The sequence below is a fragment of the Rhipicephalus microplus genome, chromosome 3, assembly GCF_043290135.1.
Source record: "Rhipicephalus microplus isolate Deutch F79 chromosome 3, USDA_Rmic, whole genome shotgun sequence".
NCBI lineage: Eukaryota > Metazoa > Arthropoda > Arachnida > Ixodida > Ixodidae > Rhipicephalus > Rhipicephalus microplus.
Window position 1 is genome coordinate 58053153 of NC_134702.1, and position 20774 is coordinate 58073926.

Sequence of the window (20774 nt, forward strand, 5' to 3'; positions counted from 1 at the left end):
GGATCGAAAATGTCATTCTTGTATTTTTAGGCACATATGGAGAGTGACTTGACAAATGCATTATTCGATGACATGAACAGTACATGACAAACGCATGATCCTGCATTATTCTGAAAGAGAATGGTAAAGGCAATCTAACAGTTTGAAGGAAACTATCAACGAAATAGCTTCCATGAACTATATGAGTCGAATTTTATGAGGAGAAATTTATGTGCAGGGAAATAAAATCGTATTTATCCTGCACCACCCCACAAAGAGACCTTCTCTGAATATGGTCGTGGGTTTCATGAGAGCCATTTGTTATGTTGTTATTTCTTGATAAGAGGGCATATGCTCTCCTAAAGTGGAGTACTAAGTACTCTAAATCGTTAACAACTTTTTCTAAACACACGCATACAAAGTACAAAACGTGAGTTAGAGGACACGTTAACATTGTGCGAGAAGGGCACCTCTTAAGCAATGGGTAGAAAAATAGAATCGACACGTTTGAACAGATGGAAGAAACAACCAGAACCAATGAATTTCCTTCATGGTGGTTTGAATGTCAATTTATATTACAAATGGCAGCCGCTTGAACGTTCTAACAACAGACTTATACGAGCGCGAACCCTGGTCATGAGCCGGGACCCGATTCCGTTTAAATTCTTTGCAACGCGAACCTGTTACAAACCTTTGCCTGGTACTGTGCGACTTAAAGTGAATTCGAAAAACAACAACACAACACTAGGTGGAAAGCTAAAAAATCTCGCAAATTCTTCAATACAGCGCATTTTGTCCCACAGGAATGTGTTAGTATGGGCAATATTTTGAATAATAAAGAAGTGTGTACAGCACTGACAAAATATACTTTGTTTCAAAGCGTATACAACAGCAACGGCGCTTTAGCGCTTAGCTCCGTGTGTTTCCTGGCCGAGGGGTCGATTCTCTCGCAAAGACCAATAGAGTAGCGGCGTACAAGTTTGGAAAACAAGCAAGTACGCATTCGATGCGCGTGCGTCACCGCACCGTTAATAGTTACCACCTCCGCCAGGTGTATACAGTTTCGCGCAATCTCGCTAAAAGAAGGGAGTCAGTCGAGTCCCTTCAAGGATCGTTTACCGCCTGGGAACGTACTTGACACGACCTTCAAAGGAATCGCCCGTCTACTACGCACTTGTGTACACTACGCTGATACGCGACGACCACACTACATTCCACATCTTACGCAGCTGGGACCACGCCAACGCTTACGGGCCAACAGGAGAGGAGGAGAAGGAAAAAGGAGTACACGAAGAAGACGTATAGTGAGTGTGTGCGCGCGCGTAGCGTGTAGGTTGTACGTACGTACCAGTCTGCTCGAGATCTCGGTTATCTCCATGACGTCAGAGGCGGATATCGCATGTAGGCCACAGCTCTCTCTCTCCTCCGTGTGACGTCAGTCAGTTGCGCGGCGTGAATCCTTAAGTTTCTCGCTTGCTTGAGTCGTACGTGACACAGACACACACGCACACACTCGGACGAGGCGTCCAGCTGCGTGTCTGTGAGGAACTCGGAAGACGAAGTCACTCAGCGGTCAGACACGACCCAGCTGCGTTGAGATCCATGAGTCGTCACCAGAACGACGGCTTCCAATGCGCGCGAGCACCGGAACGACGTTCGAAATAAGGCGTTACTGTGATTTATGATTCCGCTTCGTCGATTGGTCGAGATCGCACAACTTATTCTTCGTTCGTCCAGCCGGCGGCGTACACAACGACCACGGTATGCGCGGCGGTCGTCGTTGTCGTGCTCGACACCGCGTAGGTGAAGGTTTCCCACTGCGGGCGCTGGAGGTTTGGGTGCTCCTCTGCCAAGTTGTTGGCAACGGGTTGCGTTGTTGTCGCTCGGTCTTTAGAGAGAGCGCCTTTCTCGCCGCCGCTGGCTCACTCTTGGCGCGAGGGATTTTTCGGAGCAAGGCTGGGAGTATACAACACGCTCCGACGTTTGCGCACCGACCTGACCTCACGCTTTCTTTCGTCGCCGCCGGAGACGCGTCACTCGAAAAGAAAGCGCGGTGAGCAAGAAACGAGGAGAAAAGCCAGAAAAAGAAATTGACCGGTCACTACTTATGAGTAAGAGGGATGTCTCGCCGCAAAGATGTACGTGGAGGAGGGTTGATGAGAGGTGCTGGCGTAGCTGGTGGGTGCGTCAAATTTTCGCGATATGTTTCAATGTTGAATGTGTATATATAAGCGTAAGCATGCAAACGCATGATGCTCGAACACCTGTAAAGAATACTTGAACGACATCTCCACCCCCCACTACTCCTATCCACCGCGAAACCAATTTCTGGCTACGCCACTGAATAATGGCTACTGCAAATAGCAAAAAGGCTATTGATATCACTGAAGTCAATGCATTTCCTTCTCCTTCTGTCTCTTTTAGGTTTTAGGTGGTTGTACCTAAAAAAAAAAGTATTTACTTGTAGTTTAAATCATTCTGTGCTACAGGTTCATATATGAGCCTCGTTTGGCGTTAGTCGAAGCAGTCGGGCTGCGAATACTATTGTCATGATCATCAGCCTGACTACGCCCTCTGCAGGACAAAGACCCCTACCATGTTCCGCCAATCAACGCGGTGCTGTGCTTACTGCCGCCACTTTATACCTCAAACTTCCTATTCTCATCTGCCCATCTAACTTTCTGTCTCCCCTCACGCGCTTGCCTTCTGTGGGAATCTAGTCAGTTACCCTTAGTGACCAGCGGTCATCTTGCCTACGTACGCGCTACGTGCCGGCTCATGTCCATTTCGTCTTCTTGATTTACTATGATATCTCTAACGCCCGGTTTGATCCCTGACCCACTCTGCTCTCTTCTGGTCTCTCAAGGAATATTAATATATGTTGGCTCGACGTTATCATTGACTTTGTTTGTTTACCTTCCTCTGCTATGCGGTAGTCAGTGAGCGTCGATTCACGCCGCATGTATAGGCCGCGCCTGGTTAAAACTGGAGGGCTCATGTCATGTCGTCTGTAAAATTGTGAGCGAGTTGCAGCAATGCGCAATGCTGTGTGGCCGCACAATGTGATGCACCGTAGAAGCAGGACATCTTCAACGGAACTTGAACCATCGTTAGCCGGGCAGCCTTCTATCGACACGCCTTCCTTCTATTCAAAGGCTAATGACTACGGGTCTCACTAGAAAAGGCTACACGGAAAAAACTAAGTTGTATCGACACCATGTACTCCCTCGAGGCACTGGTCTCATGAGTCATGACTGTGCACAGGATGGCGTCACCAGTAAAGTGTTGTCACGCGCGCCTGTATAGCGCTCGCAAACTGCTACTACTGTATAGGACGCTGAGATGGTCCCGGGCTAATGCCAATAACGCCAAGACGCGGACCCCAAGCACGGCTATATTTAGGTGGCAAAAGCGACCCGGCCCGGCTTGCCTCGCTTTCGAAACACAGGTACCCGTCATAAAACGTGTCTCGGGACGGTTTCGTTGTAGCCCGTTTTTCCTTTGTTTACCATGTGGCGGTATCGTCTGAAGGCGGTGTCACCTATAGAGTCGCGAAGATCAATATGTGGCGTGGGCCATTCCGTACGTTACTACCGTGATTCGCTAAAGCACAACCTTCAGGAACGAGGTGTGACGACTGCTCTTGAAGCGTCTAAACGTCACCGGCCTACATTGAGCACGACTGGTGATTACCAACTGTCGAACTTTTTAAACGCTATCGTACGTCGTGCCTGGGAATACGTCGAATACAGTTTTAATGCCGCCACCTTAAAAAAAAAAAACGCACTTTCCCTTTCGATGTCGAGACGTGGTTTCACACCAACGTGGCACCGTGCTCGTCCAGGGCACTTGTGTTTGTCTCGTTGCACTTTATTTTTACCGTAACACGTATATACACTGTCTGACGTGACGGAAAGACAGGAACTCGCCACTCTTTAGCAGGAGCTCCGTCATCTGATGTAAGTAGCACGTGACGCTCGTAAACAACGACGAATGAACTGTCGTCTAGCGACTCAGGTTGCATGCAGGACGCAGAGTTGCAAACCCAACGAACAGTGCTTCAGCGTCTTGGTAATGGCCGTTGCGGTGCGATGAGAATGGTTTGCAGATTATGTGTGACGTAAAATTTAAAGTGAGACTGAGATATTTCACACGTGTTGTCTGACTCTAGTGTGTGGGGATCGATTACGCTGCACAACAAGGAAACCAAACTGCCCCCTTTGCGATGCCTAAAAACTATGTCAGTTCTTTTTCAATGCTTAGCAGCGTTGAGCAACTGTCTCGAGTGATTAGTCAAAGGCCATAACTTAAAGATAAGATTAAAAACGATGGAGGCAAAAGGAACGTTGAAGAGCTAACCACCGTTCAACTGCGCGGAACTCTATAAAGAATTATGCCGTCTCCAGCTAAAGAGAGGCATGTTTGGATGCAAAGCAGCGGGAAGATAGTGAACGGTGCCCACAGAAGCTCGTCTACGTCGCCTTAAGCAGGTGCACCAACATTCAGAACCTGTGCTTGACTAACGCTGCCAGTGACCATGACAATAGCACGGCTAAAAAGCCGGTCCCTCAACACACTTGACAGAGACATCGAACAAGATCCCGTGCTAACCAAAGCAGACGCACTCTGTCTCATGGAAACATGGAACATCGCAAGACCGACGATCAACGGCTACGAAATGATCATGTGTATCGAGGAAGCTTCTCGTTTCCGACTCGGAAGAGAGAGGGAAGAGCGTAGGAGAGGGGAAAAGAGGGAGGAAGATGCGCATACAAAGTGCGGGAGCAGACGTGCAAGAGAAGGATGAACACAACCTCGAGCAGAAGGCGCGTCACATCTAAAATGCCACGCCTCCACGAAGAGAGTCTCCTCATTCAATGGACTCAACGGAAAACTGCAGTTGTCTTTCTTGCCTATTCGTGGAGAGATCATATTCATACCTTCAATTTGTAGTTTTAATTTCTTGCACCTTCTCATTCTCTGCCCAGTGTTTATTAAAATAGATCGCCCTCCCCTTCTTCCTCTCTGGCCGACGCTTATGATTAGTAAGCTAACATGCAACTCTTGCATGTTTGTTCGTTGATTACACGGTGTAACAATCTCACTCGCAAACCACCACCTCGTATGCCAGCTTTGGAACACATAAACATGGTATTTAGTGTAGCAAACAAAAGTAAAGCTACTAACAAAACAGTAAATGCGCTTGGTTGAACAAAATGCAGCTGCCGCATGAAAAGACCTGGTCTCGAAACGGAAAACTTCTCACCCTCCCGTTAAAAGGTAATATTTAGCGCAGTGTAACGCGAACAGTGTTACAGAAATTTGCCAGACAAAAATAACACTAAATAAGGTTCCTTTATAGCACGTACACTATCAGCGTGATGAGCATTCGAATGCAGAAGAACCAATCTTCCAGCTATACGGACAAAGTCGTCAACAGTAACCTGCCCATGTTTTAGGGACAGCTTCTTGCTTTCCCATATATAGTAAAATACATCGTACTCAAAGTCGTTGAACATTTGTTCTAAACACTCTCCCATAGTAAAGTACGAAGTATTATAAATCGTTAAACGCTTTCTAAGCATGCCGTAGAGCATCGAGTTGAATCGTTGAACGCTTTCTCTAAACCCATCTACATTTCATAGAGCTAATAGGGCTGGGACGGTTTTTTTTTTGTTCTCCCATATAAAGTACCAAGTACTCTAAACCGTTAAGCACTTTTTCTAAACACACCGTAGGGTACCAAGAACTCAAAATCATTGACCACTTTTTTCTATACACGCCGTAGAGTACCAAGTATTCTAAACCGCTGAACAGTTTTTCTAAACACACTACATTTCATATAGCTAATAGGGCTGCGACGGCTTTCTGCTCTCTCATCTAGAGTACCAAGTACTCTAAATCATTGAACACTTTTTCTGAACACAGCTTTTTATAGTACAGTACGCCGTACTGCCTGTAATTTACTATTTGTTCTAAGCACTACATGTGTGTAAGTACGGTCTCAGCTTCTTCACACGTATACTCCACACGGGACGGCTTAGTGCTGTTCCGTGGTAGAGTACTAATAAAGTACTTTGAATCTTTACCATTTTTTTTCGAAACACATCGTACTTTCATAGTAATTTCACAGCGGACGTGGTACAGTATACAGTTCTCTTAATCGTCAATTGAACATATATGTTTAAGCGTGTGTTGCCTCCACGGCATTTCATGTGCTCATTCATGTTTATGTATAACGAAAGTCTGTTTTGTCATTCTCGTAAATGTATGTCTAGGAACAAATGTTATGTTGAATTGCTATTGATATTAATCGCTATTGATATAATTTTTTTCTTAGCGCAATGCGCCGGGGGATTCCCCTCCCATTGTGAAGTCCATATAGAACTTCCAATTGGTGATCCTTCCTTTCTAAACCACCTGTGAACTGCGCTGACGAACAGCTGCAAAGCATTCTGGTAGAGAGTGTACAAAGTATGCTGAAGTGTTTTTCTTTTTAGAGGCACGAGCAGCAAGTGACTCTTCTTTCTTTTCCGAGTACTTCCAGTTGAGCGCTTATTTTCGTTTTTTTTTTTCATCAAATATGCAGAAAAATTGTTTTAGGAAATTAAGACGCTCTTCAATGTGGAACTGGAGCAAGTAAAGGTTGGCGTAAGCATGCCTTTCTTTCTTTCTTTCTTTTTTCTTTCTTTCTTTCTTTCTTTCTTTCTTTCCTTCTTTCTTTCTTTCTTTCTTTCCTTCCTTCCTTCCTTCCTTCCTTCCTTCCTTCCTTCTTTCTTTCTTTCTTTCTTTCTTTCTTTCTTTCTTTCTTTCTTTCTTGCTTGCTTGCTTGCTTGCTTTCTTTCTTTTAACTTTTTTACCATTGCGCAAAGCTCCCTTCTGACTGCTATATTATCCTAGTATCCTAACGTAAGCGCTCACTTCTAATATAGGTGGCGGCGTACTCCAGGATGCTGCTCTGGCACTTTTATTGCTCTCTCCAGCGTTTGTTTGCCTGTAGAACGAACCAACGAGATGACGATCACTTCATCATAGAAGTGTGGGTTGGGATCACAATTTTCTCAAATTCGGCAATTTTCTGGAGTGCGCAATACCAGCTACCGACCTTGCCTGTTGTCCAGCAGATTGGTTTTAGTCTGGCCCCACACAAAATACTTGATGAAGCCTCCATAGCAAGTGATGATGAATGTGGTCGGTCGAGCACACACCTTGGTTTTAGCTCAGTTCTCGTTGGGCAAGCAGAGCGCGTGTAGTGGTCAAGGAACCCGCTGGGAGTACCCCAGATTCAAGTCCCAGCTCTGGGAAGAAAATTTGTGTTGTTTTCTTTGTAATTTCTCTAGCGCGCGCCAGCTGTGGATGAGGATGGTTTCTTTGGATCACCGTTACCAGCTTCAGTTACTATATGGCTTCGCTTATTAAATAAAACTGGTAAGCAATCGATGATTCTGGTTCAGGTTGAGTTATATGAGATACATGTGATGTCGGAGCATAGGTTTACTTAAAATAAAGTTCAAATATTTGTCAGGATAATTAAAATGCAATAACTGACAGAGTTCATTGATAAAGCAATGAATTCTTGTAAACAACTGAGGTCATTGGTGCATGCAAGAGATCATAACCAAAGGTTTGCACAGAGGAGAGGGTGGCGGGCACCCACCATAACTTTAGTATGCTCCCCTTTGCGCCCCCCTACCCCCCTTGTAGTGCGTTCGGTTGCCCCCGACCGCACTACCCTTTTACCCTCCCCACACACACACAGTAAAAAAAAAAAAAAATCGTAGCGCCGCTCCTGCCCTCGTTTATTCTGGGTGCCTCGGACCTGCGAGGTATTTTTCCGCCCCCTGTTTCCTCTCCCGTATTTCCGACTCACGCACGTAGCCTATAAAGGCTGACGCCTGCTATATAGGAAGAAACAGCCAAGCAAAAAAAGAGTGCGATACGTTTGCCCTTGGATCCTAATAGAAGTCTCAAGGTTCGAAAGGGCGGGGAGGTCACGCGGAGCAGAGCAGTGAAGCCAAGTTCAAGCGGTGAGTCGGTGAGAGTGCACAAGAAGGCCGGGCACACGTTGAGACGGCTACATCAAAGCTGCCACTCAGTGCCATCACCTGTCGGCTCGTATATGCGCGGGCTGCGCACCGCCTCCTGTCGCTGACACTTCTATTCTGGACACCTCCACTGAGGGGAAGGGATACAGACATCACTCGTATAAGCGGGAACAGAGCGGGAGTAGTGTTGAGAGCTTCACGGCGCTACATTCGGTTACTGCGTTTATTCGGCTTCTATACACCGCGAGCGAGAGAGCCCTTGGCGCGGCCTACGGGACGGGACGTCTTCTAGCACTGTGGTGGTTATTCCGATTCAGCCTCTAACTTCCGCGGTGAGCGTTAGCAAAACTCGGGGTAGGGAATATAAATAGTCTTGGTGATTGAATGAGACGACGCCGACATACATACGTGTGCTTGCCTGGGCACTTTGTTTTGTCACGTGTGTTTTAAGGTGTCGATTTTTGTTCGTGGTTTCTGCATGACTGGCGTTGGCTTGCTTTAAAGCAAATATACTGCGGTATAATTATCTGCTCATTCGTCTTTTCAGTGCTATGAAGCAAAATGGTTTTGGTTTGAAACGACTCGGTAAAACCTGGGTTTTGTTTAAGAAAACGGGTAGACGCTTCTGAGTAGTATGCACCCGACTACGCAACACATGTGCGGCTCTCCATACAAACTCACAGGTGGTAAACCCATGAGTTCTCTCGAACAAATTGTGAAAGATTCAGAGCACAATGCACATTGATACGGGATAGCTGTATACAGCCACCCCTAATCAGTATGAGATGAATACGCGTGTTTAAAAAAGTTTTTGCAAACACGTGTATTCACGTTACAGCACGTGCTGTAACGTGTTCACGATACAGCACAAAAAGAAAAAAAACCAATGGTGCCCAGACTGACGCCCTAAAACTGCTGTCTGGCGTATACTTGGCAGTTCCGCTGCCAACATAGCCGATTGCTCTGACGCACTACAGCAAATACACAAAAAATTGAAAAGGAACTAAAAAAAACAAGGCGCGAAAAGAGGACACAAGTGGTCATCATTAACATTGTTCTTTACGGTGCTGGCACTTTTATATTCTTGAAAATAGATGTCATCATATACAGCGACGTACACGAAATACTGCTTCGAAGCTACAAAAGAGAAAAACAAGAAAGAAAACTGAAAAATGATAAAAATGCTGCTGTCTGTATTCTGACAAAGCAAAAACTCAAATGCTTGATAAGACGCCGTTTGGGAGCTTTAGCTCTGCGAAAAATAAAATACGTTACATTACGCCCCGCATTCGCACGAGAGCCAACGCCATATATTTTAAAGACGAATGAAAGTAACTTGACCAGAGGTCCAGTGTCTCAGAAGCCCTGTCCACGTGGGTGGTTATATAAGAGCGCCGTAACTTCTCCCGAAAAACGGCTGGCTTCGTTGGCCAACCTAACGAACACTTTCAATGTCGTTCAGTGCCCTTATTTCAGGTTTGTCGCGACCGAAAATAAGCAAAAGAATACCCGCGCAGTGGCCATAAACATGCCGTTTCATTCCTTTTGAGTCATTGTGTCTACGCGACCAAGAAAATTGACAGATCACAAGTACAGTGGGAATCGATGATATGCGAAGCATGAATGAGAAATGTTGATATGTCACTTTAAAATCAGCACTACGCTACGAGGTGGAGGTAACTGATGCCGTACATGACTTCCGTGACAAGATTATCATGTTTGAATTTGTCGTTTACCTTCATCATCTATTCACGTCACGTGATACCAAATTTAGTATATGTGGAGATAACGAAACAGCCACTAGCACGCTATGAGCGTGGTATGTTCTCATGTTCCTACATGACACGCGTATCATGATTATTATGTTTGCAAAAGTCACATACCTTCGTCATCCATTGGCGTCACGTAATGCAAAATTTGGCACATATGAAGCTAGCGTAACGGCCGCGAGCACATCATGAGTGTGGAATGTAGTCATGTTGTTACATGACACGCATGTCGTGATTATCACGTTTGGTTGTGTCTTTTACCTATGCCGTCCGTTCACGTCGCGTAATACCAAGTTTGGTGCCTGTGAAGCTGGCGAAACGGCCGCGAGCGCATCATGAGCGTGGCATGTAGTCATGTGTTTACATGACACGCATCTCATGATTATGCTGTTAGCACCCGTCACATACCTTCGTCATCTATTCACGTCCCGTAATACCAAATTTGGTATAAGTGAAGCTAGCGAAACCACCGCCAGTGCATCATGAGCGTGGCATGTAGTCATGTTGTTACATGACACGCATCTCATAATTATCATGTTTGCACCAGGCACATACCTTCGTCACTCATTCACGTACCGCAATACCGAATTTGGCATATGTGACGCTTACGAAACGGTCGCGAGCGCATCATATGAGCGTGGCATGTAGTCATGTTGTTACTTGACACGCATGTCATGGTTTTCATGTTAGAGTCGTCGCTTGTGTTCGCCATTCAATCATGTCACACCGTACCAGTTTTGCAACATGCGATATGAACAAAACTACCGCAAGAGCTGCAGGACCATGAAATGTAAATCATGACACTCATGACATACATGTGATGATTTCCACGTTATGACCAGTCAAATGTGGTCTTCATACAGCCATGTTATGCCATACCAAGCTTAGTATCGAAACCATTATTGAAATGGCCAGGAAAGCTAAAAGTCATAGATAGATAGATAGATAGATAGATAGATAGATAGATAGATAGATAGATAGATAGATAGATAGATAGATAGATAGATAGATAGATAGATAGATAGATAGATAGATACGCTTACAGTCGCCGAAGTTCGCTAAGAAAACGCTTCGCATTTAAAAGGTCAATAATATATTCAAGATAATATGCATCGTTTACAAGACATACTTTTGTAGAAATATCCACATCTGTGATTAGAAATTATGTATTTAGCCCATGTATTTAGAAATTCTGTTTAACGATTTTGAGTACTTGATACTCAACTATGGAAGAGCAGTAAGCCGTCCCGTAATCTCCTAATACCACGCGAAAGGAAGTGCTCGTAATGTGAAACTCACCCAAAGGAATTAGCTACTTTATGTTTAAATCTTGCTAAGCCTTTCTTTATCCCTGCTTTTTTAGCTCGCAAATGTAAGCTCAGATTGTTCTGAAAATGCACACAAATGCACACATTTAGAGCGTGCAAATGATACGGCCTACGCACACTTTTTTTTATACCGAGAATACATAAGTTATGCCGATTAAGTTATAGGCGGTGGCAAGTTACCCGCTCGTTCTTTAACAGCTTCGAACTCTGCGGTCCAGAAGTTTATCGCATTCAGCATTGAGATGCATCACATGGACGGGACTCAAAGATACAGTTACTCTAACGGTGAAATATGCGTTCTTTGACGGTCACTAAGAACTTCAGAGCATCACTCGTTATAACAGGAGACAAATACAAAGGCCTTGAGGTGTGCGCTTCACGACAAGTTGACAACCGGCATCGTTTCTGGTGCGACAAACGACTTCCGCGTTTCTGTCGCAGCTTGCGACACCCTTGACGTCACCGCGCTTCGCCTGCCGAAACGCTTATTTTTCTGTGACCATCCTTTAGCACGCTTTTCTTTTGTTTGCTGAGGAATGAGACACAAAAAGTTATCAGCGCTAACAGAAGACAAAAGCAAACAAACAACGGGAACGAAATGCAAAATTCCGGTGTCTGGTAGAGACAGACTGGCAGGAGAGAGAAAGCAGCACACTGGGGCCTGATTTATTTCCATATGTTTTGTCGGATTTGCAAAATTTCGAAAATGTAGAAATACGACGTGAACAAAAGTCATGCATCTCATTCGAATTGTGAGAAACGACAAGAGCTCGGGTAGGTTTGGAAATCCCCTGCTTGTAATTTATTTGATTCTTTTTAAGGGACGAAGCTCCTGAAGCCGTGCGTTTGTTCATCTTTTGTGTCTCGTTTTGGTACATGACCGCCTAGTTCTATATTAATCACTCAGCACCTGACTAATAGCAGCAACCTGCGTCAACATGCACAATCTTTATGTCTCCCTTTTTCGGGAGCGAAACTCTTTAAGCTGTGAGTCGTGCGTCCGCGGTGTAGTAGTAGTAGTAGTATAAGTAGTAGTAGTAGTAGTAGTAGTAGTAGTAGTAGTAGTAGTAGTAGTAGTAGTAGTAGTAGTAGTAGTAGTAGTAGTAGTAGTAGTAGTAGTAGTAGTAGTAGGTAGCCACCTCCACGGCCGGACTAGAGTAGTGGCACGTGCGCACCCTTTTCAATTGAGGAGGAAACCCGCGCACGTTAATCATCAATAAAAAGAAAGTTGTTTCTCATGATATAACTTACAGAGACGAGCATTGGTGACTTAATTTACAAAAAATTTGCCTTGAATTTGATGCTTACTAAAAAAAAAACTAGTATCAGAAGGACGAACTTGGAGCACCATCTGACCAGAAAGGGTTGCCACGTCAAACTCGCTGCGCGTAACATCCTTGCTTTTAGCAAGGTGGACAAGGGTTGGGCCGCAGTGCCATAAATATAGTGAACTAGTATTGGCTGCGAGGGCCTCCTCTAGAGAGGCCAACGCTGCGATCAAGAAAGGGAAGTTTATTGTACACTTTACTTGTACATACACAAACGAAACATCGAAAACAAGACAGGGTACACATCTTACAAATGAGCACCTAAATCTAATTGATCACTGGGTATCCAAATGATACAAGTCAAAGGAAAATCGTTTTGCCGTCACAGATAAGGTAGCAGTTGTGGGATACAGCAGTTTTGCTTTCGCGGCACCACTTGTATCGTCCCCCATGGCTGCACCGTTTCTTAGTCACGATTTTGCGATGCAAATCAGACACGAGAGTGCCACCGGAGCACCGATTCATAGTTTGCTTGCCCGTATTACCAGGTCTTACCGCTTCTTTAAGCACTGAGCTTCAATACAAAGGGGAGCACACACGGTGCCCATAGCAAAACCGCAGGAAATGCGGTATTCTAGCAGACAACGCAACCCGGCATCCTATGAGCGACGTCATCACGTAAGTGGTGCCATAGCATGTCCTCGAGGCCAATATTCGCGGCGAGATCGGGCTATAGGTGGCAGCACTGTCTCGCGAAAGTGTGCGGATAGGCGGTCAGCGGCACGTATTATAAAAAAATACACGCAGCGGCGCTTCGTTGCGTGCGGATTGAGCCGATTGTCGGCTGATAAAATGCGTAGACTACAGTTTACTGTTAATATCTACGCTCGTCTCTATATACTCAATCGGTGGGCGACTCTTATGCAACGATAACAATACCCGAGAGTTAAGCGCATTCTGCCTTTCATAGGGTATGCGTGGGTGAGTCTCTTGACACTTTCGCACTAAATCACGCCTTTGCTGTGTTGTTTGTACGTGGTTAGCTTGTGTTCCGCCTACTACGCACTGCTGTAGCGTCACTGAAATACTTATTTACATCTTTGTCATCTGTATACTACCAAAAAGAGAGAAAGATTGTAAAAAGCCCGCACCTCGATGCGATTCGTTCAGTACCACCGTTCGCACCTTATACGCATGTGATTTTTTTTTTTTCCCATTCTGTTCACCACGAAATGTGGAACAGTCGATAAGTCTCATCAGGAAAGCTTAGTGGCTGGCGGCGTTTTGCGCTACATAGCGTTTACCACGTGTACGCGCATGTTATTGCACCAGTAAAGATCTTATATAAGAGCTCAGCAAAAAGCTTTCATGGATGAGTTACGTGCATTACAGTGCTACAACAAATGTCTGGTTAATGGGACAAGCATGTTTATTGTTGTTTTTTCAGACAAAAAATGGCAGCATATCCACTGAGTGAATGATGGAGAGCGAGGCGAAGCATCCGTCCATCCATTCGTTCTTGCTTCCGTCCGTCCATGCGTCCGTCTGTGTGACCGTCCACGCGTCCACCCGCCCGTCTGTGCGTGCGTCTGTTCGTGCGTCTGCACGTCCATCTGTGCGTCCATCCCTGCGTTCATCCATGCACCCGCCCCTGCGTCCGTTCATGCGTCCATCCGTCCGTGCAGCCATCCGTGCGTCCGTCCATGCCTCTGTCTATGTGTTCGTTCGTTTATCTACCCAACACTTCAAGTACCCCCACCTCGCATCTTTTCATCATATATTCCTTATATAGAAGCACCGCCACCCAGCGGACATTCCGGACTAAACGAGAGGTGGCACACGCACACTTTCTTACCGCTTACGCTTCGTGTCTACTTCCCACCTTTAACCACCTCGAGTTCATGGTATATACTACTTCACTGTATTCATGGCACTGTGTCCCAACGCTCGCTAAACCTTCCTAAAACCAAGGAGGTTACGCCCAGCGAGTATAACGCAGCAACCCTTTCCTGTCAGATAGTGCTCAATGTACATGCCAATGGCTGCGAATGGGGAATGAGAGACAGGAGAATTCGGCCTTTACTTTCTTACGGCTTGCGCTTCGTATCCACTTCCCACCTTTAACCTCTTGGAGTTCATAGTATATACTAGTTCACTGTATTCGTGGCACTGCGGCTCAACGCTCGTTAAACCTTTTTAAAACCGGAGGTTTCGCGCAGTGAGTATAACGTAGCAACCCTTTCTTGTCAGATAGTGCTCAACGTACATGTCAATGGCTGCTAAGGGGGAATGAGAGACAGGAGAATTCGGCTTTTAGTTACCGCGCACGCTGCGAATTTTTTATTGTTCAACAATGCACAGGAGAAATCTCCCACCGGCACCACCTTGCATGTCGAAACATAAGACTGGTTACACACTACGACTACTACGAGGGATGAACGGGTGCCGCTTTAAGGATCTTCGCCCCTAACATTACCACTGCTTTTCGTCAGTCACTAACAATGCCACACAAACGCTAAAACAATGTAAAAAAGATGAAATTTTCAGTGAAATTATACGACAATATATACAGGGCATGCCATCTGAATTAATTTCCAACGTCGGGGCTCCTTGAACCGTTTTTAAATCTAAGCACACGGTTGCGCACGGTAATCCTGTTTTAAGTACAGTTTAAGTACCGAAGTCTCACAGTTTATGTGATAGTAATATTTCTATGTAGCAGTACAACGGCCAGATTAACACAACTAAGGCTCCTCGCATGATCGTTCAACTACAGTGTCATAGTTTTTTTTTCTTTTACAACCGTGTCACTATAAAACACTGCATTCACACAGCATTTAATAGTCCTAGTGTTTGGGAGGATGCCAAAAGCATCTTGTGATGTGCTAGAAAAAAGAAAGCGGCACCCACTCTGAAATTATTCTGGTGAATGGAGGGTGACAGTAAACGGCACTCTGGAAAGTTGCACTCGCTGATCTTATTAATAAGCATTAGCAGCCGACAAAGACCGAATGCTTTCGTACGTCGTTTCAGGCACACGTAGAAACAGTTACACTCACGTTGACATGACCGGACAAACCACACTTTGAGAACGTGCATGGCGTACGCGCTCATAGAAACACGATGTGGCTAGCAGACGACGCAATGAGCAATCCACACTTCACGATTTCGGCCAGTTGCCGCCAGGCGGCGACTCTGCTCGATCTCGCGGCATACAGCCATGAACTAGAAGCGGTAAAAGGTGGGCAGTAGACACGAAGCGCAGGCCGAAAAAAGTGAGCGAGTGCCACCTCTCGTTTAGTCCTTGTAATGTCCACTGGATGGTGGTACTTCTATATGCTGAATATATGATGAAAAGACGTGATATGGCAGTACTCGGAGTGTTCACTAGATGAACGGATGGACAGACAGACAAACGGACGGACGCACGGATGGAAGCACGGACGGAGGACGGATGCATAGATGGACGGACGCACGGACGGACTGATGCTTCACCCCACTCATCATGATGCACTCCGTAGATACGCTGTGATTATCTTTTTAAAATCTGGAAGTGCAGCGGACTAAGGAAGTGCCAAATAATCGTTGTATTTGTAGTTTTATGTTCATGAAAATAGTGTTCCGTTGATTGATTGATTGATCGATTGATTGATTGATAAGCCCCGCCGCGGTGGTCTAGTGGCTAAGGTACTCGGCTGCTGACCCGCAGGTCGCGGGTTCAAATCCCGGCTGCGGCGGCTGCATTTCCGATGGAGGCGGAAATGTCGAGGCCCATGTGCTCAGATTTGGGTGCACGTTAAAGAACCCCAGGTGGTCGAAATTTCCGGAGCCCTCCACTACGGCGTCTCTCATAATCATATATGGTGGTTTTGGGACGTTAAACCCCACAAATCAATCAATTGATTGATAAAACGTGCGAATGACGATTTGTTATCTTCGATATGTTTTTATTTAATGCCCCTTTCATGATTTCTACCATTCTCTTCAAAACAAACGCTATAATGTACGTAACGTTACAAATCGTTACGACACAACACAAATGGGAAAACGGCATTGCGTGAATGGACGCAGAGAGTCAACGATAGCCGGGTTGAGAAAAACGCGAACGGTGTCACACATGAATCAGTGTTCCGAGCCCTGTTGACCGCTTTCTTATCACTTTACGAGCCACTCGAATACCACAGGCTCAGTTCAATAAAGCGCTCACCCGAAAGCATGCACTGTAGCGTGCGACTTGCAGAAAGACTGTGTTGCGCAGATAAGCGTGTCAAGTACACACCGACGCGAGAATGGGAGAACGCAGATAAGTGCAAAACACGCGCCCTCTCACAGAGGGAAAGCCCCGCTCAAGAGCTGGGGAATACCCCGCTAATACGGACGGCACTGAGTGGGAAGTGACCGATAAGAGAGCCGATTTTCTCGCCCGTTACACCTGGAAAACACGCGCGTAGTCATTGACATAACTAGCGCACGCGATCTCGCCAGTACTGCGGAAGTTCTGTGGACTGGGCGGAATCGCCCAGCACTGCCTGAAATTGACATGCATGAAACTATAACAAACAAACCTAGGAAAAAAAGACAAAGATCAATTCATAAAGTCTGAGATACGGCGGAAGAAAAATATAAACTGGTCCGAACTGGAAAGTAACGGTCAAACGAAGTGACAAGAGGACGTAATGCAGAATGCGCCAGGTAGGTTTGGCCAAGTTTTTTCCGGCAACTATACCTTGATTATCTCGCCACTGGGTTCGTCATGTAGTTAGAGGGGCATACTGAAGATAAAATTGGTTTTTGTTTCGTTATTTGTATATTGATTTTCCACAATTGCGAAATCAACCCGTTTGCCGCCAGCAGACGCTTGCCAAGCGAGGAAAACGCGCGAAAAAAAAAATGGGGTTGGGGGGGGGGGGGGGGGTCACCATCTTGTGATTCTCGCCCCAAAAGCCGCAACATTATTGGTTTGACGGCGTCAACTGAGGCCTTTACGTATTTTCCAGTAGATAAAAAAAAAAAAACAAGCGCATTCACTTTAAGGGGCCTGAGACTTGAAATACTAAGTTTCCGGAAATTTAGCCTATCAAATTTCGCTAAAGTACGACACGTACACTTTGAAATCAATGACGTCACACGTCGACATCTCAACGCGAAGTTTGTAAATGGAATATGACTTCCAATTTCTCGTCAATTAAAAAAAAGCAATTGCGGGACTGTTAAGCTTCGTCTTTGAGAGTTGAACATGATAGCGACATCTTGTTCCTAGTGCGTACTTGAAACACTTAGTGCATGAAATCTCTTCGAACTTGCTATGCACCCACTACGTGGCCTTAAGGAGATAGGTGCTGTATCATGGGACCCAGTTGTAGTGGGTGACCTGCTTCACACCATGAGGTTGTTATGATAATCACATGTTCTAACGTACGATAGCAATGTACGCTTGTACCACGCATTATTACTGCAATATTTTGTGGTGCACTGTGAAGCATGGTACAGGACGCGTGTGTTTGTAAGGCTTAAAAGTTACTTTAACTGCAATTCCAAGCAGGGGAAGGTATTCTTTACTGTAGTCCCAAGCAGAAGCGTAATATCGACAGCAGCGAAAACGTTTTCTTTCAAGCTGTAAAGACATGGCTTCATAAAAAAAAGTCGCTAAATCGCAGGCGGTGCAACGAGCCTGAAACAATCGAGCATTGTTTTGTTCATGGCCGTGGTGCGTACCATTTCTGGGACATGAGAACAACCGAAAAAGAATTTCTTATTACAGCGCACGGTGTTACACCTTTCAAGAAGACCATCAACGCTAATGCGCCATATGATTTATTTATGTTGTTGGGGCTTAAAGGACTTTATAAAAGAGCCGCATGATTGACAGACATGCTGAGCCACCTTGCTCGACAAGGTCTCCTATCCGAGAAGAACCAGCCACTGTGCATAGTGTTGCAAAGACTTTCGACCCTGTTCCGGAGTGGCTTGGACTTGTGGACATGTGTGTTTGTTTACCGGACTTTTGAAGGTTCATTGTATCTTGCGCACATGTGCATGCCAGCATAATTTTGAAGTGATGAATAGTATACATATATGTTACAACATTTGATTGCATTATTTCCTTGCATTAAAGAAAAAATAAAGCAGACGCGTGGCTAACGTCCGCTTGCCACACAAATGACCCAGGTTTGATTCTGACTCGGAACCAAACGACCCGGGTTTGATCCCCTCTGATTCAAGATTTTTTTGTTAATTTTATTTGCATTGTTCTCAATTTTTCGGTCACGCATAGGATGATTCTTCGCTCACCACCGAAAACGCCGACATCGACGCCGAAATCTATGCGAAACGAGATCTTTAACGCTGTCGTGATGAAGCCTACGATGGTGAAATCAAGGACAAAGTTTTCCGGGCACAATTTACGATACCTATTAGTTATTTAATCTCAACGTCCCTCAAAGCAAACTTGCTTTAGTTCCCGTGAATTTACATCTAAACGGAACAGCTTTGGTACACATCTATTGAACATGCAATGTATTGCTCCATGCTAAGAATGCAATACGTCAAGCTTGAAAGCCAGCCGCTACAAACCTCGGTGACTCACTGTGGTGTTCCGAGAGTGCCGAAAATCATGAGGACACGTGTTAGATTCCGGCCACAGTGGTCGCACTTTGATGGGGACACAATGCGAAAGCACGCGTATACTTGTCTTTAAAGGGGTCCTGCAACACTTCTTGAGCATGTTCAGGAAACGCTGCCGATCGGAAGTAAAGGCTCCCGACAACACGCCAGCCAAATACTATAGCGCAGCACGCGGCCTGGATTTCACGATAAATTATCAAAGTCAGCTAAAAATTGCTTTCCCTTCTCTCGACAAATCACGCAATATATAAAAAATCAGACGTAGCATGCCCATCTATCAGCCATAGGCTGATTTGAACATGGCGCGCTCACTCGTTACAGAGATCACCGCGGGAGGCCGCTACTTGTCCACGCGTGCGCGCGCGATCACACTGACAAAGCCGCGCATTCAAAAAAAAAGAAAGAAAAAAGTGATTTGATTGATTGATATGTGGGGTTTAACGTCCCAAAACCACTAAAAAAGTGCTAAAGGCCACAGTGTTCACGTGGCGTTTCTCTGTGGCCCTGTCATCCCTCTCTGCTTAGCTTCCAGCCCTTTCGTCGGGACGAGAGTAGAGAGAATGTGATTGGAGCGTGTGATAAATCTTTATAACTGCGCTTGTACTGGACGGGTTCTTGAAATGTTCGCGGCGTTGAATTCGTGAAGCAATAAGCTCTTCCAGTGAATTCATTCCATGGGGACTTGAAGAAGTGTTTCAGGGCCCCTTTAAAGGAGCACGTTGAAGAACTCTAGGTAATGCAAGTAAATCCAAATACGCTAAACCGTGCCCCTTAATGGCGTGATCTTTTTCACGTGTAAAACCTAGAATTTATTTATTTCCTATAGTGTGAAGGGGGGACAGGGGCCAAGCACCCAGATTTGCACTTATACAAGAGATTGCAGAGAGTCGTAAAACAATCAACACTTGTGAAAACAAGTTACCCGGTTTAGAAAAATCAACTGCGAATCCATCACGTACCTTAAATGTTAACTGAAGTATTCACTATTTTTTCAATGGGTTAAGCAAAAGCAAAGTGTGGTAAGTTACAGCTGCAATATTCACGACGAATGCGAATTTCACTTCCGCAATACCTTCGGCAGTTCAGTTGCGCAATGAAACCCGCAGGTTGCATTTTTCGCACAACAATTGTTTCAAAATTGGACGTGGCCTCCTGCTCCTGGCAAATTTAAGGGGTAACTTCCTGCAAAACACCAGACAGAGAACGGCTACGTGCGTTCGAGGAGCAGCTGCAGCCTGGTTTAAGCTAGAATGTGCAGTACTGCTCTATAGTGCTCAGAGAATGAAACACCGCATTTGCAACATACTTAGAGCCCATGGTTGCAATGCCCCCGCTGAGTGTCATACAATGGCTGACGAAAGGTGGGCCGGGTTGGACACAGTGACAACGTGTCACAAAAGATGGATGGATAAAAGTATGAAGCTATACATGCGAAGATGGTGACACAAAGACCATAGCTTTCAACGCGTGCCAGAATACATACGTCCGGTGCACCCAAGGAGGCTTAAAAGATTGGATGCGCCCAACATCCAACGTTGCATGACTCAAGAAATGTAATGAGCCATTCGCACGCTCCGTAGTTCGTCTTTGAAACGCTGAGCACTAAAGATTATTTTTTTCTCTGTTTTCTTTGGTAAATTACTATTCCTTCACTGTAGTCGAGTGTGTGCTAAGAGTTTTGTGGTGCTACGGGTAAAGATTTTTATTTACTAATAGGTCATCGCGAAGTAACCGCTTGCCTCAAATCTGGAAACTTGCATG

At 45.4% G+C, this 20774-nt stretch overlaps 1 protein-coding gene across 5 annotated transcripts in view; it reads right to left on the minus strand.

Moving 5' to 3' along the window:
• Positions 1-20774, minus strand: part of Sarm (sterile alpha and armadillo motif) — a 264254-nt gene that overhangs the window by 86440 nt on the left and 157040 nt on the right. Inside the window, exon 1 of one of the 5 annotated variants that reach the window (XM_075889611.1) lies at positions 1328-1793. The exons of the other annotated variants lie outside the window; for them this stretch is intronic. Within the exon in view, the coding sequence (XP_075745726.1) occupies positions 1328-1357 (30 nt within the window). The 5' untranslated portion in view covers positions 1358-1793. Of the gene's footprint in view, positions 1-1327; positions 1794-20774 lie in introns of those variants that run through there. 5 annotated transcript variants of the gene reach the window in all.